Source organism: Micropterus salmoides, unplaced genomic scaffold (genome assembly GCF_014851395.1).
Source record: "Micropterus salmoides isolate LMB-PRFRI ecotype aquatic unplaced genomic scaffold, ASM1485139v1 Ms_hic_scaffold_13, whole genome shotgun sequence".
Classification (NCBI taxonomy): Eukaryota; Metazoa; Chordata; class Actinopteri; order Centrarchiformes; family Centrarchidae; genus Micropterus; species Micropterus salmoides.
Window position 1 is genome coordinate 7757694 of NW_024040374.1, and position 25570 is coordinate 7783263.

Below are 25570 nucleotides of genomic sequence, written 5' to 3' on the forward strand. Positions count from 1 at the left end.
TCTTTTCTTTTCTACTTGATTAAGATTATTTTCATATTCCTTCTCTTCCAAGGAAACCCCACATTGTATCTCTGGATCACTGATGTTGTATCCAAAAGCAGACTCTGGAGACAGAACAGGTGTGATAAAAACATTATTAGGTCAAAAGGCAGGCTTACAGTAAGCAGCAAGAAAGCTGTCAGACAAGCAAAAAGATCCAATGTAGACTAAGGCAAGAAGAAAGTAGTAAAAAGGCAGCATATGGTCATAACAACAGGTATAGTCAGAAATTAATCATATGAACTAGAAGCAGAAGAGAAAAGAGAGGATGATACAGCTGTGGCCATGACGAAATCACATGCATCATCAGTAATCTTATTGCTGGTCTAACATAAATTATCAGGTGTTGAGAGATAAATCGCTGCATGGATGAAATTGGTGGCAGCAGCTTCCTTTTCTGAGTTAGCGCAGTAGATAAATATAACATAAACATATGATTCAAGCAAAAGTTCTTTGAGGATTATATCCGTAGAGACATGCATGCAGACTGAAGAATTGGTATTTTCACCCATTCTCTGTGGGTTTCCACATTTTCGTGTGACTTTCGTGAAACTAGTTGTGCAGTACATTCTTTTTGCCAGACTGAATTACAATGTTTTTGAGGCCCTTAATTTATCTGAGCCTTAACCGTAATTTTGCAGTGACTCTGAAAGACAGCCAGTAGCTGTCTTATGATATTAGAAAAGTCCATTCAGAAGCCTTCATAAGTCAACTAGGCTCTCAACATAATTTGGCTGCCTGTTTTAATCTTTACACCCCTGCCTTTGTGCCCCAAAACTGCCACGGAGGAAGAAGCTCAGAGTTCAGCCTCACACTGGATCTAAATAGCGGCTCTGACTCTCCTTTCCCCTCTCATTCCTTTTGTCTGCCTGCCTCTCCTGCAATCTCTCATTAGTTGAGTTGTGGCACTAGCCACTGGCGGTATTTTTAATGCACAATGTGTCGTCTACTAAACAACCATTAAGAGGGGCCTGTTGGAAGAAAGTGGCAATTTCCTATGAGAGCATTGGTATCGCGCTGTATTTCTTCCCTCCCCACGGCACTGACAGACCCATAGTCCAGGCCGTGCTAATGGTTCCACATTTAACAAGCCCCCTCTCCTCCTTCACGCAGCCTTGATAGAGAGAGAGAGTGAGAGAGTACAAAAGAGAAAGTGTTTCCACTCCAGTTTAACTTTGTACCAGTTAAGAGACACATGAGAAATCTCAGTCACATAAACTGACCCTCGGTACATTTCCATCCACCTGTTTTTCTGCATTTTAATTTTTTTCCTAAAAATCTTGTGGAATGGAAATGCCAGAACTTTACACTTGAACGAGAAGGGAAAGTTGGTGTATTAGAAATAAGATGCTATAAAGACTGATGGAAAACTTATTATTTTCTAATAGACCTTTATGTCATGGTACCTGCTTCTGCTTTTTCTATTTGTAGACAAGGCATTCACATCATGTTGCCACATACTGTACGTGCCTCCAGACACGGGTCACAGGTGTTTGTCATGTGGCTGCAGTGTTGTCAGTTCGCGTCCAGACACGGGCCCCTGTTGCTTGTCCCTCCCCACAAGGTACATGTGGATGAGAGGAAACAAATTAATTCATTCATACTGATTCACATTTTACTTTTCTGCTATCTGAGACTCTCTTTCAGTATTGTCACAATTCCCTGTGTTTTTTCCTAATGTTACTCAGCTGCATGGCTTTTATTGCCTTCTCTCCTTGTTCTTTTATTGCCTTCCTACTACTTTCTCTGCACCTGCTCTCTCTGATCATTTTTTCTCTCCTTTCCCTTGACTTTGATCTTTCTCTTACCAGCATACCCCCACCCCCCCTCTCCATCTCTACATCAGAGCTGAAATAATAGGAGATCAGCGTTCCAACGAAAGCCACTAATCAACACTAACCTTCATTTAAAATGTAATCTGATATTAACTACATACGCCCTTTCCGTAAATTGGATCACATCTGAAGGACAAGAGGGGGTTGGAGCTGCCTTTACAACGGCATTCGAGGCAAGATGTAGCGGGTCAGCCTTGGCTAAGCCCAGACTCCTCATTGACATTCAGCGCCAAGGGGTTGCCCAACAAAACCAAACTTAAGAGTCAAAAAGTACACAGAAATGTGTGAACGAGACATTCTTATAACATCCAGTTTACTATGGAGACATCCCTGAATATTTAAAGCTGTTTTAATAGTTAGCAACTGCCCCACCCTCAAATATTGCACTTATTAATCCAGTGAATTCCTGTAGGGGTTAATTGCATATCTATGGCAACATTTTGATGCTGTCTTCATGTACCATTCATCTTACATCTACTCCAAAGAGGTGAGGTTGCTGTAAATGTCATAACCAGTCAGGAATATCAGCACAGTATATTGAGACAAGTTGGGGTGAAAACTAAAACTATTTGTTATTGTTTGCCAAATTCAAAACCACAAACAACCATTGCTTTTCAACCACTCTGGTATTTTTTAACTCACCTCCCATTCTATAGCCGTCCTCATTTTCCATGCCCATCAAACATCATGCCCTCGATGTGAGAATATATATACACAAAATATATACACTCATACATTCACACATATATTATGTTACAAACAACCAAACACACACTTCGTCATGCATACAAAAATATACGTAACCATTACATAAAATGTGAACACAAATGCATACAATAATTATGCCTACTGTATAGTACATTCTTCTGTCTCCAAAATAATTCAAGTGAAGTAATTGTGCCCGCAAAGAGAGTGTATGCTGGATAAAGCATTATTTTCCTGCACATTGCGAGTGATTGATATAGATTTAAAACTGTAAAAGAAAGAATTGTCATTAACCTGTGAAGCTAGATTTACATTTCATGTGATCATCACCATCAACTTGTTTTATCTATTGAAGCAAGCTTTTTGTCAAAAGATGCATTTAGGTTCAAGGAGAACAGGCTTATGGTGCTTTCAGACCAGAAGCGAAGCGACGCGAAAGGGGCGGGGCCGGCGACGTGAACGCGAAGGAATTCGTGTGAGTTGAATATTTTCAACTCAAGCGAAGAAGTCGCATGACGCTGAGTCGCGATAGCCTATCAGTCACTGAGGCTTTGGAGCGTTGCGTGGAGAGGGCTGCTAAACTTGGGGGAGAGGAGCAGGGAGCAGCGCTGCAACCATTGGAGAAATAAATACCCGTAGTCGGTCGGATTCAGCTCTGACAACTATGCAGTTTACTCGCGGGAGGAGCTCGGAGTTAACTGCTTTTATTAAATTAGCTTTTTACTTTGGTTTTTGGGATTTCAACGTTGATTTATCTTCACTGGAGCTTCTCAGCAGCTAGCTTCCGTGCACGTCTGGTTCCAGTGTTGTTGTTAGCGTCGTTAGCTCTGTCGGACTACGACTTCATATTTATATAAAAACCGGACAAAGGACATTACTTGGAGAAAAGAAAGCGAGGAGCTTTAACTACCTGGTAAGTTCAGAAAACATGTGTCTGTAACTTTATTCCAGCTATCATTGTACTTTACTGTGACCAAGTTAGCATAGCATAGCCCTGATCGATCCAAACTCCATTCATAAAACAAACATTTTAGAAGTTGTTGTCTTGCTGTCTTGCTGGCAGACCTGAAAAAGCATGAATTCATATGTTTAACAAATCTGCATCATGTTGTAGTTATTTTGGCATCAGTTTAATCCGTTTATTGCTATTTAATCACAGCTTACGTTCTACAAACTGTCGAAACTGCACGATAATGATTGTTTTCTTTAAATATCTTTTTTTGTTCAACTAAAAGTCTAAAATCAAAGATATTCAGTATACAACAATTTGTGACAAAGAAAAGCAACAAATAAAAAAAATTTTTTTTATTGCTATTTAAACTCTCTGTTGCCTGAGCAGAGGTTAGCTCCAGTAAAATCAGCTGGTAGTGGTGAGAAATAAATAAACAGAAGGTAAGTGCATTTCAAGGTGCATATAACTAATGGGCGCATGCGTGGACACACACCATTATGCCCCTAAACTTACCTTAACAACCCTGTGAAAATAAGGCCACTGCTTGTAACGAGGTTAATTACCGTCACCATGGCGATATGATCCATCGCAACCGATCAAACCATTAGACTTGTAAAATTCTGACAAAATGAATAATTGGCTGGTCCATGCATCTCTGGTCTTGTATGAATCATTGACGCATATGAGCACTCTGTGAGCCTAAGGTTCCCCTGCCTCCTGTCCTTTTGTCTACTCCAGTTTTTTTCCTCCTTTTTAAAAAGGTTACATCAAAAAAAAAAAAAAAAGCATTTCATTCATACTATATGCAGTGCAATTCCTGAAAGGGATTAACTGTGCACCCACTACTTCTACTATCCACTTACTTGAATTAAATTGCAGACACTGAAAATAGAAATATCTTCATTATGGACTACTTCTCCAAAACTCTGCTGTGCTAAGATGTCATCCTGCCCACATCTGTAAATGTGTTGCAGAGGAGCCTGTTTTTGTTTGTCTTTTAATGTGCATGTTTATGTGTTGGTGTAGAGTTTGTAGAGCTTCATAAGTGCGTGGCTAGTTGAGTATTTGATGTCTATTGTATTTGAATTTATAGGTCCTTAGGTCACAAGAAGCCCCAATTTGATCAGATTCCAAACCAATACCTCTGTGTCTCTCCAGTATCTCTGTCTAATTTCCTCTAGTTTGTACCTGCATTGATATTGTCCATTATGTGACCTGTATCTGACCCCTATTACATTTCTCTATATCCTTTTTCTGCCCTACTTCATCCCATTCGCCTTACCTGTCTATCTCCACCCTCTATACACCTTTTTCCCTGTTTCATTTATTGCTAACAATAAAGACTTGCGCTTGAGACATGTTAATGTTAGTTGCCTGGTATATTATTAAATTGTCTAAAGTTAAATGGCTGAAATTTTATATTTCTCTATATAAGCAGACTGAGTTACCAGCGTGGCCCAATGTACGGTTTTGTATTGATTCAAGGAATGCCTTGGCCCTGTTTTTACTGCAGAGTAGCAAAGCAATAAAAATTTACTGTTGTCAAGCAGGCACTCGCCAATTTATGTTGCAACCTCATGACTGAAACTTAAGTTTAATTATCCTATTTCACAGGTGATCACCTGTTATGGACCCCCTGTTAGTTCAGACTTAATTGATGATGTGTCAAACATATGCAAGAAATAAGTGCAATGCTCATTCTCACTTTCTTCATATAGTATTACATACATTATCACGCTCATTACTCGTGGGCATTTCTGATACTCATGATGTTCATATTTTACTACTCTATAATATAATATACTTGGGAACCATTAGAAACCCTTTAAAAAAGTATCTGTTTTTCTATATTTTTATGAAACTATAAATGCCTTCAACATGGTATGCATTTTGCTTTGGAGTACATGTGAAGCCAATTGATATTCACAGCAGTGCAGAGTATTTGGGCATTTGTAATATTCCATGGATATGATGAGACATGTTTCTCAGGTGTTTGCATAGAAAGATGTTGAAGCATGGTACTTAATCAATCAGCCCTTTGCTGTCTGGATTGTAGGGGAATGCATGTCATCCATAAGCTTCCATTCCTCCCTATTCAACATGTACATGTTATCACATACCCTCACGTGCCTTTGTTTTGATGCACTGTCAAAAGGATAACTTATATTACCTCCCAGCCTCATACACACACCTCATAATAAATAAATTATCTTAGCATTAGCCTGCAGGGCCACGGGCCGTCTGTATCAATCACCCGGGAGGCTGGCTTTGATGCTAGGCAGGCAGCAAGAGAGAGGACGTGGTGCAGTGCTACAATGCTCGAATCCCCTCCCTCCTTGTGAAGGGAAATTAAGAAGGCAGTTAATCAAAAGTTCATTAGCATAAAGCACCTTGCTCAGTCCACCCCTATAGCCTCCTTATAATAGACACTTAGGCAGGCCATGTGAGGAGAATAACAAGTCTGAACCACTTCTGGTTGTGGACTTGCTTGAATTAAAAGACTGCATTGTGCCCTATGTGCCAAATGGTTTTTCTGACCCCAGGACCAACAAAACCTGTTTAAAAACAGGTTTTTTTCATTTTAGAAAAAATACTTAAAGGACAGAGCTATTTCCTCAAAATAAAATTCAATGAAACCATAAACTATTAATGAAGATTTACTTTATATATGCATTTGGACAGCCTGCTCTATATCAACAAGCTGAGCAAGCACTACAGAAACTTTACAGAAAATTATTTTTACGCATATTCTGTAACCTCTTTCCTGTAACCAATGCAAATTCATTTTGTGCCAGTTCATGTACACGTAATGCAGTTTCCATAAGAGCTTGAGGTCTTCAAAAAATGTTGAATGTGAATCTGGTTTGCAACATTTAGCTAATGCATACAGACAGATGCTGTATCAAAAGCAGAAGACTTTAATGTATTTAATTCAAACATAAAGTCATCATTGCAGCACGGTGATGCAGTGGTTAGCGCTGTCGCCTCACAGCAAGAAGGTGGTGGGTTCAAACCCTGGTTGCCCCAGCCTTTCTGTGTGGAGTTTGCATGTTCACTCACCCTAGGTTCACTATAAGGTAATTTTCTTCAATCAAGTTTCCCTCAATTCTCTCATAAAAACTAAAATACGACCGGACTTCAGGGTGACAAAAATCTCTGCAGCGCTGTCTTTAGCCGTGTTGTCATTGACCCAAACATACCCACGTTACATTCTGCACATGCTCGCATTCTTCTGGGAGACGCTGGACCGCGTTTGCCGTGAGTTTATAACAGTGTGGTTAATCGTACCCGGTTATCATGGTAATTAAAATGTGTACGGTAATAATAACCGTCGGGAATTTTACCATGGTTTACCGTTAAACCGGTAATCGTTTCATCCCTAGTCCAGGACCCCGCCTTTTGGCCGATGTAAGCTAGAATTGGCTCCAGCCCCCCCCCCCCGCGACCCTGTACGCAGAATAAGCGTATGACGATGGATGGATGGATGGATGGATGGATAAAGTCATTAAAAGGGTAATAAAGCATATTCCCTGTTCTTCTTGTTATAGTTACGACTGGGCAGTATATCAGTATAATATATATACCGATATAATTTCAAAAGAGATATGAAATTAGACAATACTGTTTGTACCGATATAGTTTGATGTTGAGTTAACTTCTGTTAAGTCCTGCCAGCGTTTGCTCCTCCCTCTCCCTCACTGCGCAGCGCCGCCCTTCCCTGTGTGTCTGCACGCAGCCGTTTACTCACAAGGTATCAACAACATGGAGGGACACACCGTGCCGGTAGTTCATTCAGTGTTTCCCACAAATACACTTTACTTTGGCATTCCGCTCAGGTTAGGCAACACATTGTAGCATTTGCCAGAGAAATAGTTATAGTGATGGATCCATGTGTCTTTTTTAGGGTTAGTGCTAATGTCTCTAATCTAATCTTCTAGGTAGCTAAACTTCCCCAGAACAAAAATTCCATAAAAATAATGTGTGAATCTCATCTTATCCCCTGCCACTTTCTAATGCCATATCATACTGAGAAAGCACCTTGCTCAGTCCTGTGAGTAATTTGACAGGCAAATTACTGCTAACCTAGGGTGACTGTGAAATAAATATATTAGTGTGTTACAGCATAATTAAAAGGGCACAGGGCTAAATCTATTGAGATTCATATGTTTGTATATGTCACAGAAATGGAAGTTGAAGGAAAAGGTCTGACCTGGTCATCCAGGCCAGTTGTGTATGTTTATCTGTTTGCTTTTTCTTGATATAACCTGGATACATTCAATGATGCTTGTTTTGACCCTGTTTCACACTCACTCGATAATGCATACACACACCTGGGAGCTGCCATGTCCAACCACCATCTCTTAATGCTCATCACTAAGTAGCTCCACTGGTGCATGGCTAGCATCAGTTCCTCAGCTGTTATTCGCTGTAGGCCTTGGCAGTAAGCAAGCTAGCTGGCTGCTAACAGTCCAGTGTTTGTCTCTGTGCCGTAAGAGTTTTATAGCCCATGAAATATTCATTCAACACAAAGTCTAAAGAATACTGAATACAGTAAAATACTTTTGACTGGCAGCTGAGAAGGATTCAAAGCTGTAAGGAGCTCTGGTTATGTATGTGTTTGTGTGCATGTGCCTGCTTCTATGAACATGTGTATACCTTATATGTAAAAAGGTTGCATAGAACGTTGTGTGTGTATATGCACTTGGCCTACAATATGATTATAGTCTGCAATATATTTGCAGGCACAAATGTCCATCAATGCTCCGCAGTGTCTGCTCTGCTCTGGATACACCTGTCAGCATTTAGTGAGAGCAGAGCAAAGAGAGAGGGCAACTCCAAGCACTGACATTCAGAAGTCTGGGAAAAGTACCTTGACTACAACTTCATTATCAACACCATCACCATCTGGATTGGCAAAGTCAGACCTCAACAACCTTGTTTAAAAAATGCTTGAGATGATTTCTTTTCTGTGATTTTGATTACATGTGCATTACAGTGGTAGTTAAATGTGATTTAACGTGATTTTTCACTGAGTTCATGTGATCTAGAAATGCAGACAAATTAGATTTTATCTCTTTAGTTGCCATATTTTTCTTTGTCCGTGCAGACTTGTTGGATGTTGTTGATCATGCTAATTACCTTCATGTACTACAAATTTTGTTTATTTCAAACAAACTGCTCTTGCTTCTGCAGGCAATGTGAAACACTTCTCGTAGTTTGCACATACCAATTTTCTCTTTGAATGGGCTGCAGTACTCTGGCTAGAAAAACCTTTCATGGACTGTATGAATGTAGTGATAGAGCTGCTATAGTATTATATCAAAGGCCATCAGAGTGCAGCTGAGCAGACATTTTAATAGAGGAAATTATTACTTAAACGCGTAATAATAGGACATTAGAATTGTCCCTTTCATTTAATAAACATTATTACTCTTGGGCTGAAAATCATCTAATTGATTTTGTCATATTTGATGTCGGTGGCGCTCTTTTGTTGTTCTTGCTTGTCTGTATTCACTCATTTGATTGGCAGCTGATCCATGACACTACCCTTCTGGACTCTTAGGCCCAAGATGGTCAGTCAGACAAATTACATCCTTTTAACACAGCTGTCAATCAGACACTTAGTGGACTGAGCCGTGGGAGGGGGTGATTATTTTTGTTTGAGAAAGTCTCCGACAGTAACCGTTGGACTCGCTGACCCACACAAATACATACACACTTAGAATTGGTAAATAATAAGAAACATGACACAAGTATTATCTACTGTATATTGTACAGTATCTACAAGACACCCACCAACACACACTTAAATTTATTAAACAGTAACTCACTGGCCTCCTTCCTCACATTAACACACCTACTGCATCCTCCCATTGATATTCATAGTCACAGCATCGCATTAACCTGAATCTCTGTGCAAATAGGGTGCTTCCTTGTTCACTCTCTTAAAGGGGATTTGCAGGAGGCTTTTCTTCTTTTAAATGCTGGGGGGAACCTAATTTGGGGGAGATAGTTAATGAAAAGATGCTCACACAAGACCCTGATATTCAGTAGAAAGAGTATTGACAGGGTTAAGTGGGGGAGTGGTCATCCAAAAGATCAAAACCAGCAAAAGACAGGGGAAGAGAGGAATACAAACCCCCAGACCTGTCCACTTTTATAGAAAAATAAAATGTAAGTAGCTACTTTTTCAATGGTGTAGAGCCTGGCAACGTAGACCGCACAGTTGGAGACAAAATCCTGCCAACTTCCAGCAAAGCTCCCAACGTCCCTCCATGAGGGGCTTTGTTGGAATGGCAGCAGTTTATTCAGTACTGTTAAAAATAAAAATGAGAAGAAAGAAATATGAGATGATTAAAATAGAGAATGAGACCAAATTGGGCAAATCCCATAGGTACTATTGATCTGTGGCACACACACACACACACACACACACACACACAGAGTATCACTCAAGCTGGCTGCCAAGAAGCATTCTGGTGGTCAAATATGTATAATTGATAGAGTTGAGTTTGACACAGCTCTGTAATGTAATCTGGGACTAGAGTCCCCATGGTGTGTGTGTGTGTGTGTGTGTGTGTGTGTGTGTGTGTGTGTGTGTGTGTGTGTGTGTGTGTGTGTGTGTGTGTGTGTGAGTGAGTGAGTGAGTGAGTGAGTGAGTGAGTGAGTGAGTGAGTGAGAGACTGTGAGAGGCAGGTGAGTGGGGGAATGAAGCAGGGTGAAGGAGTGTAGTGGGTTGCTGGAAGAAGGGACAGGGATTTGCTCAGGGGACTCGGTGTAAATTTGATATATTGGGCAGCAGTATTTTTCTTCCCTGCACCAACCCGATGGGTTACACATGTAGGAACAATGGCCTTCTCTACTGTAATGGGCTTTTACCAGGAGGGACCACTTTATCACTCACACACTGTGTGTGTGTGTGTGTGTGTGTGTGTGTGTGTGTGTGCTTTTTCACTTCATTCACTTACAAGTGGTCATATTATGCTCATTTTCAGGTTAATAATTTTATTTAGGGGTTGTATCAAAATAGATTTACATGGTTTCACTTTCAAAAAAACACCATATTTTTGTCATACTGCATATTGCTGCAGCTCATCTTTTCACCCTGTGTGTTCAACGCCCTGTTTTAGCTATGGAGTGATGCATCTCACTTCTAAAAGATCTTTGTTGGGAGTTGCACATATGCAGTTCCTAGTCAAGGACTACAAGCCAATCAGAAGCAGAGTAGTGCGGACCCTGAAAATCCAGTAAACACGGCTTCGGTTCAGCTGTATATGTTCCCTTTACCAGCGTAGAAACATGGACTGGAGCAAGAATTTCAGAGTGGTGAGTGATTAATTAGTAACAAATGTATCCAAAAAGTTTTAACTGTGCACTGTCTCTACCTCACAGTAACAACTTTATGACTGCCTCATTGACTGCCTGGAGGGTGGCTAATGTTTGGAAGGGAGAGGAGAGGCAGCTGGTGGACGTCTTGTCATTGTGTGCTGTAGCTCAGAGTGTTTTTCCACCAGTGTGTTTTTGAGGGCGTGTCGGAGTAGTTGCTAGGAGAGCATTATGACGCATATTTCGCTGTAATGTCATAGCAAAGCAGAAGAAAAGGCTGAACTGCAAACAAGCAGTTTTCAGGCAGTTCAGAGCAGTTTTTTCTGTGGGAGATTCTGTGGGGTTTTTCACTTTGCAAACCTATTACATGCACAAAAAAGGTATATAACTCGATAAAGGAGAGGGGAAAAAGCCAAAAAGCATAATATGACCTCTTTAATAAAGTTTACCATATGAAAGAAAACACAGCACTGTATAGGCCTATATGCAATCTGTATTCTAATGCATTTAAGTTTTACATTTGATGTGTTTCGGTGTGCTGAAGCGATTATTGATTAATCGTTTAGAACAATTTTAATAATTAATTCATTGTGTATGCCGTTAAGCAAAAGTTTTCTGATATGCGAGCATTTGCTGATTTTCTCTTTTTTTTTTATATCATTGTAATCTGAAACTCTGTGGGGGCAACTGCATTAGTTAGTGTTGGGTCAATCAAATCAAGTAATTTTGTAAATGTCACTTTGAGCTTTTGAGATTTCACTTTAAAAAAAAAAAATGTTTTCAACCTTTACTTGTTTTGTCAAACAATAAATGAATTAATAAATAATAAATAATTTTTAGTTTAATTTATGATGAAAATGAGCATCCTTTATATATACAGAACTATGAGTTCATATAAAATAGTGCTTGTGTGTTTCATGTCTTGATTTTAGTGTATTTTCCTGTCTGTGTTTCATGTCTTTTTTTGGTGTGTGTGTGTGTATTTTCCTTGCTTTGTGTCTGCCTGACAGTGCTCCTGCTTCTTTGTTCTTCTGTCACTGTGTCTAGTTTAATTGCAGGCCTTTGAGGGGGAATCGATTTGAGCAACCAGATAACTAAGTTATCAAACTGTTTCATTGACTGGCTGTCCCTTCTCTTTCTATCTTTTGCCTGCTCCCTGTTTCTTCTCTCATTTTCCCCTCCTTGTCTTCCACCTCTATGCTATCTCCCTTGCTGTTTTTTGCCTCTACCCTCACAACAGGCCGACAGACCTGTCCACCAGAGAAGTTTGATTGCGGAGGGGCTGCCAGCAAATGTGTTTCATTGTCGTGGCGATGTGACGGCGAGAGGGACTGTGAGAACGGGGCAGATGAAGAGCAGTGTGCTGCAGGTGAGTTTGTGTTGCGTGGTGGAAATGTTGGATGGAGGGGATGGGAAAAAAGCTTGGAAGAGTTTTGCTTTGAACTTAACTTTCATTTCTTGTCAAGCACTGTGGGCAAAAGTATGAAAAGCCTTAAACTAAATAATCTACATTTTAAGCTTCACAATGCGGCTTTGCAGGGTTAACAGATGCTTTCAAAAGAACAAAACTACATTTCTTATATTTGAAGGACTTTATTACCCAGAAATAATGTGACACGAGTAAACTGCAGTTGTGTTTTTCCAGTCACTGCTGGCTGCTGGCATCAGAGATGATGAAGAAAATTGTTTTGCAGGAGGTTAAATGACATCATTAGTGAATCCAGTGTTCTCGGTACAGAGTACTCATTTTCTGCTATTTGTTTACTGCATGTGCTCTCTTTGATTAATACAGAATACAAATTGCATGATCTGTAGAACGTGTTTTCCTATCTGCTCAACTGACAAAAACTATTTATTTTTCACGTGATGAAATGATGGATATTAAATTTTGGAAAATGCATAATATAGCACTGAATAACATACTTGTACACCTCTCTTTTGCAAACTGAAGACCTTGCAAACTGTTCAATTGCTAAAGAGGTTGACGATTTTAAAGGAGGCAGGAACAGCAGGGGTGAGCAGAGAAACAATGATAACAAAAAATAGAAGACTGAAAATTGTTATGTCGGAGGTGAGAACCAGAGACAAGTGGAAAAATGAGAAAAAGGTCCCATGTGATAATGTTTCAAGAAATGTAGTATTAAGGCACCTCTTGTTTCAGTAATAACTACATTGCATGATGTGTTTTTACAGAAGGTTTTTTAGACCCTGCCGTGATGATCAATCTTAAATTCAGATCTAAAAGAATACTTAAAAAAATGTCAACTGGGTATATGTGGCTTTTACCGGATATGAGGTATACAAACCATGCAGAGAAGTTTCAACCCAGTCACCTGGCTTGTCACATATTTGAAGATTCAGTAAAAAATCTAGTCCAAAAAGCAGCCAGGAGTATTTTTAACTCAACGTCAAAGTTGCCAGAAAAGTTGAATGTTTCATCTTTTCATTTATTTATATATATTTTCTGTGTTATGTGTCTAGAGATGTCAAACATGATCTGTTTTTCATCCCTGCAATCATCTGCTTGTTCTTGGCTGTTGCTTGATGAGCTGGAAATGGGGAAAAGCAGGTCATTATGCAGACTGGGAGAGTTGGACCAATGGTGTTTTACAGAAGAGAAAACCAGTTGTGTATCTTTCAAGACTTCTCTTATACACCACTTTTTCCTATTTTAACATACATGGACTGACATTCAAAAACATACTCACACCAATGCAATGTGATATGCTCATACACAAGGTTTAGCTTCCTTTATATGAAATCTATACAATAGTTTTGTGAACAAACCACAGACATACACACACTTCATATGCAACACCCTCACCCGCAAAACCCTTTTGTATTTTTATATACACATACACTCACACTCAATCACATTATCTAGCCTACATCGTCACAGCTGGCATCAAAGCTGCGAAAAGGGCATTGATTTTCATCAGCATAAACATCTGGCCTTCAGCTGTATTGATTTTAAACACACATGCACACACAGCATTTTTTTGAAGAATATAGATTACATGTAATATTTTCCCATTACATTCCCCACATCCCTACCTGTGTATTGTTAGATTGAAAAATAAACCACTTTAAATGTATATGTACAGCCAGTTTCTGACTTTTTGTATAAACATCTTTATGTGGGGATCTTTGAGACAACTTTTGGATCTTCAGAGTAATTACACTTTTGTGGAGTGAAGGTGAAGTCATTCTGGCCTGTTATTGTCACTATTGTAATGAAAAAGATACAGTGAATGTAGCAGGAAAGAGTTATTGATAGAATAGAACTACAAGGTTGTGTGTGTATGTGTCTGATGCATCTCAGTGTCCATAATGTTGCCATCATCGCTCAGGCACTTTGACATTCACACATTCTCATGCTGAAAGTGATGCTTAAAATGCAAGCATGCACACTAGGGACTTGCACAAGCACGTATAATTAAGTACACACACTGTAAGACTGCTTCTGGATACTGTTAAATTCTCTCAGTCTGTCCCTTATGGTCACAACCAAAGATGTATAAAATAGTAAGTGAAACTACCATGTTTAATGAACTTCACTGATTCCAGAGGCAATTTAGATAAAATGATATCAAAATTTTAATTAATTTTAATTTCAAGTTGTGTAATCTTATTGCTTCAAATACCCTAGGTACCCCCAGGGTATTTGAAGCAATGAGCATGGTAATCTAACAACAACTAGCTAAAACAGAAACACCCAAATGTATGTTAAATACTATTATAGTATTAACTAATATTATTAAGCTACTGCTGTTTACTGTAACATGCTCCATTTAAACCATGAATATAAATGCCAGAAGCTCACCACACCAGTCACATGGATACATTGTAAGTACATTTCATGCCCACTCTACGCTGTTAAAGGTCAGTTTTTACTTCAGTTTTATTTACATTGAGGCATCCTATGTTTTGCAGCATTGTGGCTTAAACCTATAGACTGTATAAAAGAAGTAGATGTAGCCACTGTGACGTCATCCATTTTTGGAGACGGGTATGGCTGCAGCTTGGAGTCTCATGCCCTCCCGCCTGGTGCCTTCCGCTAATTTTTACATTTCAAAATAAAAGCTTGCGTCTTGTTCAACATTTCTACCTCGTTCTTTGGTGTTTTTGACCTGATAAACGCAGACTATCATGCTAATGATATTGCTATTATAATGATATTCCATCAATCTTTTAGAAATATTGTTTTTAAATGTAATTTCAAGTGTCAAAATGGAAATCGCCAATTATGTTTGGGTTACACACTCCTGTACAGATAGATGGCGGTATGCACCTAAACGTTGTTTGCAATCTGGTGTTAATCAAGAGAAGAAGAAGCAGCAGCAGAAGGAGAAAGTGTCGGCGTCACGTGCAAGTGCAATCAATTGAAAAACGTATAAACTTTTAAATTACAATTTGGCCATAGATACTGTAGCTATACTTCCCCACCCTGGACCCTGCAGCAATTTCTGCGAATGTGTGGGAGGACAGTGATAATGAAGAATAAAATAATAAACATGTTATACTCTTTCCAAGACTCGTTTTTATACGTTTTCTGTATCCTATATTGTTTCCACACTTAATAGGGAAATCGCTGCAAATATAATTGCAAGCATAGGGCCCGTCTAATACTGTAACAGCAGTGGATAGGAATTTCTCCAGCGGGATTTAAAACTACGTTTAAAACAATCTTTCTACCAGATTGCTGGAATACAATATAATAACGATCACAAAATGGATCTTTAGTCTATCTAACGTCTGTATTTAAATTATAGACGGACATATTTTTATTCATTAGCATGAAAGTCTGCATTTATCTTATTGACAGATATTTTATTAAGTATTTTATTCATTCGCATGATTGCCGTAACTATTCAGTTCAAAAACACCAAGTAAGAGGAAGACAGAACGAACCAGACGCAAACTTTTATTTTGCAACGTAGAAGCTAGCGGGAGGCACCACGTGGGAGGGTGTGAGACGGGAGGCTGCAGCCATACAGTCTTGCATTTTTGTGGTTTGTGGACTACTGTTTTGAAGCCTGGAGTTTGGCGCTTTGGCCGTCGGCAGGTTGTTTTTCTTTAGAACCAGAAGTGACCATATTTGGATGAGAGGGTGGAGGTAGCTAGCTTGGTTAACAAGGTGCATCCGTAAATCACATTAACTGTGGGATTCTAATTTTGGCTAGCAAAACACAGGCTTTAAACAAATGTACAGTACATAATAGACTTTTTTTAGTAGAACCAACTGTTGAACAACACCTTTTTAGTCGGCCATAGTCTTACACTTAACTTTCATGAACTGAAAACACACCGTAACTATACACTGTGCAGTGGACAAGATTCGCCTTTATCGACAGGTGTTAGCCACGCCCTAAAGCTTACACCCTTTTATTGTGTTTTTTGCTTTAAATGGGACCATAATTTACAAAATGAACTTAATGCTGTATTAATGAAACTTGAAACTAGCGATTGAGACCATAAACCCAAAGTGTTTACTGAGGTAATAAATCAAATGAGAAGAAGGGTAATTTTCTCATAGACTCCAATGCAATCTCACAACCAGTGGAGTCGCCCCCTAAGACAATTCCACATTGACTTCACTTCTCAGACCTGAAGGTTGCCGCTTGGTTAAACCTAATTTTCTGTCTCCCATCTAGTCATCTCTCCCTCTGTCTCTTTTTCTTTTACATTCTTTATCTCTCTGAGTTCTGATTCATGTTAAAAGCTGTGAACACCAACAGACTGCCTGATAATAAACAGCTCCCATTCACAATGACATTCAGAATGCTTGTTGTAGCATTTGCTTCAACACAAGATGCAAACACTAGACATTTATAATTTATCTCAATTTCGCCACATTTCATAAGATGTGTTTAAATGTTCTTGCCAGGTGGATATATATATGTCTTCACTCCCAATAGAGTTGTCCCCTATTGTTGGTCATCACTTTCTCTGAATGGTTCTCTCTGTGTCTCTCCCCACATTCATTCATTTCCATTCTGTCTGGAAGTTGTTAGATTGCAGGCTGCTAGTACTCAGAGTCATCACATAAGGGAGTCTGTGGCCACGACCTGATGAAAACAACAGCCACAGCTGATTTAGTCGTGTAACCTGAGCTGCCATTGCAATGTTCACATACCATGTCTGTCTCTCTAAAGACAACAGTGCTTTCTCTCTCTCTCGCCTTGCCCATCGCACTCACTTTTTTATTCTCTTTTAATTCTTGTGTATTGACTTAGAGGGCAATCAGACACCATGTTTTCTTTCCATTGCCTTTCATCTGTCTGACCTGTGTGAGCCTTTCTCCCTGACTGCAGTGGAAAATGAAGTGGTTAATACAGCTTTGAAATGTTTCATATGGGTCTCGATGATAATTGATTTCCTGCCTGATGCTTTCAGAGTATATGTGTGTGTGTGCACGTGTTATGGGAGTCATGCTGTTATAATAACCTGGAGAAATCAGCTTTTGATCTATCATTTAGAGATGAAGGTGGTGGTGATGTTAAGTTCATCTGATCTATGGAAAAAGACCTGTGTTAACTGACTATATAGAAGTCTACTTCAAAGGCCACACAATGGATCCATTGGCTCTGGGGTTTTTTTATATCAACGTGTAGGTGAATTTTTCAGTAAACTGTATACATGTGTGCAAAAATAAAATCACTTGAAGTTGTTACTATCCTAAGACATATTCACATTATATAACAATGTTGCTAGCAGCAAAGTGCTGCATTTCAGATAATCAAACAGTGTTTTTGTAACAAACCCGGTAGCTATCTTTTGTGTCTGGTCCCATGTGTCGAATGGCACAAGCATATATCTCTCACAAAACAAAATTTATTTTCACCTTAATTTAAGAAAAACTGTAAAACAGCATCAAAATATCTGTAAAAACATCTCCCACTGCTCATGTAATATATTATGTGATATGTTAAGTAGGTTACACTGATTCTTAAGATATTATTATATTTTGACACACTTTTTGTCATGTGTTTACATATTTGTATGGATACCTAAGTTGTGTTATACCTAGGCTCTGATTTTCTATGGGGCAAAAAAAAAGATGATAGTTTTCTTTTTTTACACAATGACAAGACTCCTTCTAATCATCATATTTAGTTTCACACCGATAATGCACAATGGTGAGACGCAGACAAAAGAAAATAATATAAATGTTTGCAATGGGAAACAAACATTTCATCACCACTTTATAAAAAAGATGAAAAGTCAGGTTTATCAGTCTACCTTCTTCCTCTCCTGTCACTCAGCCCACATTTATTAAAATATAAGGGATATAAACAATAATCAGACACTCATACTATACATTCATCATTATTGGAAAATTGATTCATTCTTGTCAGGAGAGATGTTGACTATTGTGATACAGAACAAAACACAGCTACGTGACAAAGCAATCTGATACCATTTGGGAGTAAAATACTCCATGAATGGCTCTGCTCTGTCTGGCAATGTCAACATTTCGGCAACACATGCCCCCATTCAGGGTTATTAGTCTTATGCAGACTGTTATCTCTAAAAGGTCTATAGGAAAACAACAGAAATTATTTGTAAAAAACAACAACACATGAAGCTGTTGTTGGGAGCTTGTGTGTTCCATGCTAAATAAGCTTAATGGTGAAATGCTAATGAAAGTTTTTAAAAGCCATATTAAAGCTATAATGTTTACTCTGCATTGTAGAAAGTGTGTATATACAGTACTACACTATCCATCTACACATTCATTCTATCATTTAACCCATACAAAAAATACCTATTTTTTTTAAATCTACTGCTTTTACCCTGTTAAATCCATCCCTTCATCCTCCCCACCACCCTCTTCCTCCACCTCTGATCTTCCCTGCACTCTGTCCATCCCTCCCTCCAGCGGCAGCTACAATTGGAATACAGCTAACGTTAATTAGGGCTGCTAATTGAGCATATCTAAATGTTGAATAAAACATGGATCCAGGAAGAGAGGTTCTTTATTACATTTAGAGGAGGCTTCTTAAGAAAGTTTATGAGCCTTTAATTTATGTTAATGTGAAATCACATTAATTTAGGCACACAGCCGCTGCTAGCAGTGTTTGCATGCTTCAGGGTGGGTGTGTGTGTAGGTAACACATTTTTTTATGTTTGAGTAAAGGGGGTGTTAACATGACGGATGGCCTTCCTTTTGTTTGCTGAATACTAAGTTTGCATTTTTTTCATATTATATGAAGATTTAAAACAGAACACAATTGAAAAGTGTTCTTTACCTGCTCAACACTTCATTTTTAATTTCAACAAGTTGGACAGTTGAGGTGCTGAATCAGCGAGTGTTGGAGTGGTCCAGCTTGCTTAAGGTTGATCTCCAGAGAAGTTTACATTTCCACAAACCTAAAAGGGTCATGCATACTTAAATGTCATGGATTTGGTGATTTTCCCCAAACATCTCAATGCATCAAAAAGATGTGTGGCAGTGTGGGAATTAAGAAGTTGAGTTGATTAAATTGTCCACAAGCAAGGGAATGAATTGCCTAATAATTAAATGTGACTTCTTTGTTTGTGTCATTAAAACCTGGGGAAGAAGAAAGTAGACTTTTTGTAACTGAAACTCTTTTTCTCTGTGTTTTTGTCATCATAGTTTTTTTTCTGTTGTTCTTACCCACTCGCTACATCCTCTCCCTCTCTCCAATACTTTCATCCATGTGTTGTAACCCAGCGATAGCAGCAGCTTAGCTGTATCACAGTCAGACTGGCTATTTCTGATCCTTAGAGAGCTATTACTGTCATCATGTCAACATGGCTAGCATGCTAATATATGTGATGGAGTTACCTTAATTAGATCAGCTAGCACCTATAGAACATGCTGTAGCTCCCACTTAAATCTTCTGTCTAATTGAGAATGCCTGATAAACTTATCTGTCCAACTGGACAGACAGATTAAAGCCAACGGACACTCACTCACTGTCTGTGGAAAATATTCTTGCATATTTTTTTACTTTTGTGTGTGTGTGTGTGTGTGTGTGTGTGTGTGTGTGTGTGTGTGTGTGTGAAGCGCCAGTCTGGCTCGGTGTCGGTGTAGACACAAAAGAAAGGGGACTGCCACTTCCTGGCTACATGGACACTCATTGGCTATTGTAGGCCGTGGACAGGGCATGGAAGTTTCTATTGGGTCAACTAAGGTGTCACTCAACAGGTCACGTGTAGACGCGTTTTTTTGTTTACATGTTAGCTGTAGTTAGGCTAATATAAAGCGACGCAATAGCCGTCCGTGTGTATTTATTGATATAATAATGAGTTTTGGACCAAATATTTTACTGGATTGGATCGTCTGGACTTTTGCCAACGTAACAAGGCCATTTTTGTCAGAATGTAATTCACCGGTGGAGTACGGCTTCACAGATAAGTGGTGTCAGTTTTGATAATAGTCAGGCAGTGCTTGAATTGGGCCACCGATACCAGTAAGTTACTTCTGCATTTCCCATTCTCGCCTGTTTGCTAATCTCTGTCGGCGGAGACGGAACAGGTAGAATCTCGGTGTCTTTCATGCAGCCGTGAGATCCCATGTGAATGGGGAGTACCAGCAGGGCTAGGCAATAAAACAATAAGTGTTTGATTTAATTCATTTGAATCACGGACAAATCAGCAATTTAATTTGTTGAGGAAAAGGGACTGAAAAAAAGATTACTTAATTGAAATTTACTTAATCATAATGGTTTTGAATGTTTTACCTCAGATTTGTTAAGTGATCCCAGTGTTTCCCAACGAGCTAACCTCGACAACCCAGCTGTATTCTAATGTTAAGTTGGCTCTTCTTATAAGCTAGGCTTCTTACGTGCTTGCTAATAACTTTTTTTAAGCTGAGTGTCCGACAGCGTTGTGTTGGACAGAATTGTGCAGCGATGTTGACAGTTATTTGCTGCATATACGATCAAATACGATTTTAAATAGGCCTAGTAAAAAAAAATTTTAAATCAATATGTGGCGGGCCGCCACAAATAAATGAACGTATGGGAAACACTGGATCCACTGTTTGGTATTAAGTGTTTGTTCTGACCATAAAAATAGTTTAGTAGCACTAAGTACCAGCACCTATATTTTCCACTTAAAGCACTGATTATAGGTGGTGGCAGAAAATGTTACCAGAATGCAAGAAATCAACTGTTTAATGCTCAAAATCTTCTTGGGGAGGACCCCCAGACCTTATATATTCCACATTGAATGTTTTATCAGTGTACAATTATATTCTTGTCTTCTTCTTGTGAACCCAGAATTGTGTTTCTTCATGTTTCGTGAGCTAAGTCTATGTCAGACCCCTAATCATAAACCCCGAATACATTTCACGCACAGAAAAATTTCTTGCTTTAAGCCCTGCTTACTGTGTATTATGCTAAACTGTTGCAGCCATTTGAAATCCTCTACCGACTACCTTATGTGGCTTTATGTAACTTTGACTTTGAGTATTTTGATTAATGATGTTTCAGTCTTACATCATATACCTTTATAAACAAAAAAAAAAACGTTTTGTTTTGTGTTTTGGCTAATGTCAAGCTCTCAAACAGTCTAATAACAACTGGATTTAACCATCCAGTAGTGGAATCACCCACCTTCATTTAACAGGTTTTAATTGAAGATTTTAACAAAATTATCTTTGTTTTACTCAAATTTCTTAATAATTATGTTCTTTGAATTGCTGCACAGGATGTAACATTGCAACATGCTTTATAGTTTCACACTATTTCACGCTCAAGACTGAGTCGACGTTTGATCCTTGATAGAGCCCAACCGATAAGGGATTTTTAAGACTGATACCAATTTTGATATTTGAGGATTTTAAACCTTGATCTTCCTATGTATAGGCTGATAATCTTTTTTCCCCTTTCTTTTCAAAAACACACAACATAAACAAAGATTGTCCCTAACATTTGTTAGAAGACCGCTCCAAGATAGCATGACCTAATGCAGTTTAATATTAAACATTTTTATATTTTATATTCAATTGTAGAAATGTACATGTGCAGGTTAAGTCAGCTGATTGCTATATTTTATGATGGATTTGTGGCGTTCCAAACGTGTGTTAACATCAGGGGAATTGCAAAAGTGCTCTCTGGTGGACAAACTATGCAACAACAACGCTCATAACATGATTAAAGGCTTTGTCTTCCGTCTCTCTTTTTTAATTGTCATTTATTCGCTTTTTATTAACTGGATGATCTGGAAACCTTGATTTTCCTATAGGTATGAATGTGATGGGGTTTTTTCGTGCCTTTTTCTGTCTGTCTTTGCTTTACTGTACTTCGATCTAGTCAGTTTTGTTTCTTCTCTCTACAATGTCAGTACTCACTGCACAGACACTATCAGAGCTGTATTTGCTAGGACGGAGTGGGGGAAACACAGAGACATGCCGACAGAGAGAAAAAGACAGTAGTCAGAGAGCTTCCAGCTGGCCCTAGGGACCTGTTGCTGTTTTCACATCAGCTTGTACTGCTGTGTTACATTACAGCAAGCTGTTGCTGGATCGATGCCCACCCGGGATACGCTAGTTGTTGTTTTATAGCAGGACATAGGAGAGACAGACGTGTGTGTGTGTGTGTGTGTGTGTGTGTGTGTGTTGTAGGTGTGTTATTCTGGTACTAAGTAGAAGGATGGGGAGTGAAAAAAGTGTCATGTCTTAAGTGTTTATACAGATATAAGTTTGTGAGTGCTTTCTAAATGGAGGAAACGTCCTGGTGAACAAAAAAGCAAAAATAGAGTGAACACTGTGAAATACAAACTGTATACACACAAACATGCGCACATAATTATGTAAACTGGCACATCCCCTCCCCCAAACAACTACACACATGCACTGTATAACTTCTCTAGTCCAGCTTGCTGTAGGCTATAGTAAATAGTAGCCTCTATTCCATTACTGATAACAGATCAAAGAGGACGAAGAAGAGTCCACCTACATAAAAAAATAGTTTGTAGTATGTGAGTGGTTTTGCCTCTTTTATCTCGCTTCACACGTATTTCCACTAGAAGACATGGCTGCATAGACATAGAGTGGTAACTTCTTGTCTCAGAGTTTCTTCCCATAATGTTATCCTTCATTTAGAATCCTTTGAATGCTCTCACTGTGTGCGTAGGTGTAATGTATTGGAGCACCAGCACACAAACAGGCTCACTGCACACCCAGAGGCACTTGCTTCAGACTCAGGCAGACGGTTTTCTTCCAACAATAGCTTTTAAGAATATTTCTCATTCCTCTTTCATCCCCAACCCTGTACTTTCCCCTGCACACACTTGCACATACTCTCTCAGAATCACATGGAGATGACAGGTCTGAAAATTGACCAAGGTAAAACCTTAACTTTGCTCCAGCCTATAAGGGAGATGCAACAGAATATAAAAAAGGCAAAGATGAAGAATCTTTAAATGTTGATGCTTCCCTGGCCAGTAACCTATAGACCCAGACCAAGACCACTTTAAGCAGGCGAGTGTGGTCAGAGCCTTCTCCCACATTGTATTTTATAAAAAATATGAGAAACACATATTGTCTTTAGTTTTTAACCAGCTGAAAACAACTAGCTGCTATCTGGTAAAGCCAATGTACTAGCCCATTAACTGTACTTGCCATTAAAGTGACGACCATGTCATTTTACCAGATACAACAATTATTTTGTCACCTCCCATTTGAGTTTTATAGCATGCTTTTGTCTACCCTCCTGAGCACCGACGCCCCCTGTACCAGGGGCAGCACGCGACTGCTGACTTACTTTTGCCGTTTTTGCTGTGTTTTAAAGATAACGTCCATTTAAACATTAAATGTTGCCAAAATATGGACATTCGCCTGGTCAAAGGAGAATTATGCATATAGGCCAAATGGTTGAGGAGTAATTCCTGATTCATTTTGGGTATGTTATTTTAGGCGTTTTTCCTGGAAATAGGGGCAAATAGCTGGTGGTTTCCAACAGGCTAGAAGTGTGTCCAGTTAACATTAATTTTTGTAGATTTTATACAGAATTTCTTTCAAGAGCCTCTGTGAAGAATGAGAAATATGTACCATTTCTCTCCATATTTCTGTCCAGGGAATATCTGAGATTTTTTTCTAGCCAGCCAGTAGGGTTGAACTATGTCTTTCATAAAGGTGTAGATACATTCTAATATAGAGAAAGAAACATGGTTTTAGCTGTGGAGAGTAATCAATGTGGAAAACAATAACTCTATCAGATGAGGCCATCTAAAATGGTAATTATGTCATTATCATGCAGCACCCATAATAAAATGCACATCCAGATAACATTTATTGTGGAGATGTAATCATCACACTTAATCACAATTATCTATTTTTAATGTATTCATACATTTACTACTTAACAATTATGGGAGGGAATGCAGTTATTTTCCAGACAGTCATGCAGAGTGCATCTGTCCATGTATTTGTGTGTTGTGTGTGCATAGGAGAGAGATCAGGGGCTACTGATAAGATTTAAAACTATATGGAGCTACAAGGATGGAGTGATTTTACAGTTAATACCTGAAATCTAATGAAATATGAAATGTTTTGACTAGTGGCATCCACAGTGCACTCATGTTAATACAGACTCCTGCAACTATGTAGAAACACACAAGGACATTCATCACAAACCACCTTCACGTACACACACACATACACACACACTCACAGTCATTCTACTGTGTGAAATATCCTGTTCTATTCAGTATACCGTCCCTGTTGGGCTGTGTGCGTGTGTGTGTTCGTGCGTGCGTGTGTGCGTGCGTGCATACTCAGTACCCATAGTCTCCACTCATCATGAAGGTAGTTAAGAGAGAGTCTTTCCCTAGTGTATACCAATCAGGTTACACAGTCTCCCAGTGAATTTTGTGCCATTTTTCTCTTTATCTAAGCTGCCATTTCACTTGGATTCCCTTGGCTCTACTGCCACAATACAGAGAGGTCTTACTTCAGTGGATCTCAGTTTGACATGTTTTTCTGAACAAAGACAATCTAATCAGCATAGGTGAATACAAAGTCTGTATTTGGGAGATTGTACTAGAAATGAAGGTGAAATGCTGTGGATGTATGTTTGTGATTTAGTTAGTTTTTATCAGTTTCTTGTTTATAGTAATACAGTTGCATGTAGTTGCTGGAGTCCTTGTTACGTTTGGCAGATTCTCAACCCAGAAGCAGAGTTAGGCAAAGGCAGTTGAAAGTACAGGGAAGGTTATTTATTGTGGAGATGAGTAAGAGATGTTATTGAGGAAGGCAGAGAGTTGCAAGCAATAGTGGAGAGAGACCAGAGCAGACTGGATGGTTGAGAGAGACTGCTCTGGTTGGCTGGTGTTGTTTTGTTGTGGCAGGCTAAGAGCAAGCAGGCAGGCAGGTGAGTGGGGTCCTGAAACACAAGGAGAAACAGTCACAGCAATCAAACAAAAAGCTGGATAGCTACAGTACTTTAAGACTAGGACTTTTCAAGGAAGGCCGGAGAGGTACTACTACAGCTACTGACTGAACAATCTGTTAATGAGTGATTTCATAATGTGGAAAATGAAGCAGTGGGTTTTTAGCTGGAATTTCGGTATTACCTGCGACCAGATGTTCTTTTTAGTATATGGTGACATCTCTGATTTTTTATTTAAAAAAGCTAATTTCAACAATGGCCAGCACCATCATCTTTGATAAATTCAAGGAGCTCGGCAACTAAACACCCACAACAGCTTTGTAGACTACATGAGACAGCTATAGTCAGCT

General features: G+C 39.0%; 1 protein-coding gene across 4 annotated transcripts in view; it reads left to right on the forward strand.

Moving 5' to 3' along the window:
- Positions 1-25570, forward strand: part of lrp8 (low density lipoprotein receptor-related protein 8, apolipoprotein e receptor) — a 182784-nt gene that overhangs the window by 101911 nt on the left and 55303 nt on the right. For all 4 annotated transcript variants that reach the window (XM_038715284.1, XM_038715286.1, XM_038715285.1 and 1 more), the window contains exon 4: positions 12098-12226. In XM_038715284.1, the coding sequence (XP_038571212.1) occupies positions 12098-12226 (129 nt within the window). The remainder of the gene's footprint in view (positions 1-12097; positions 12227-25570) is intronic.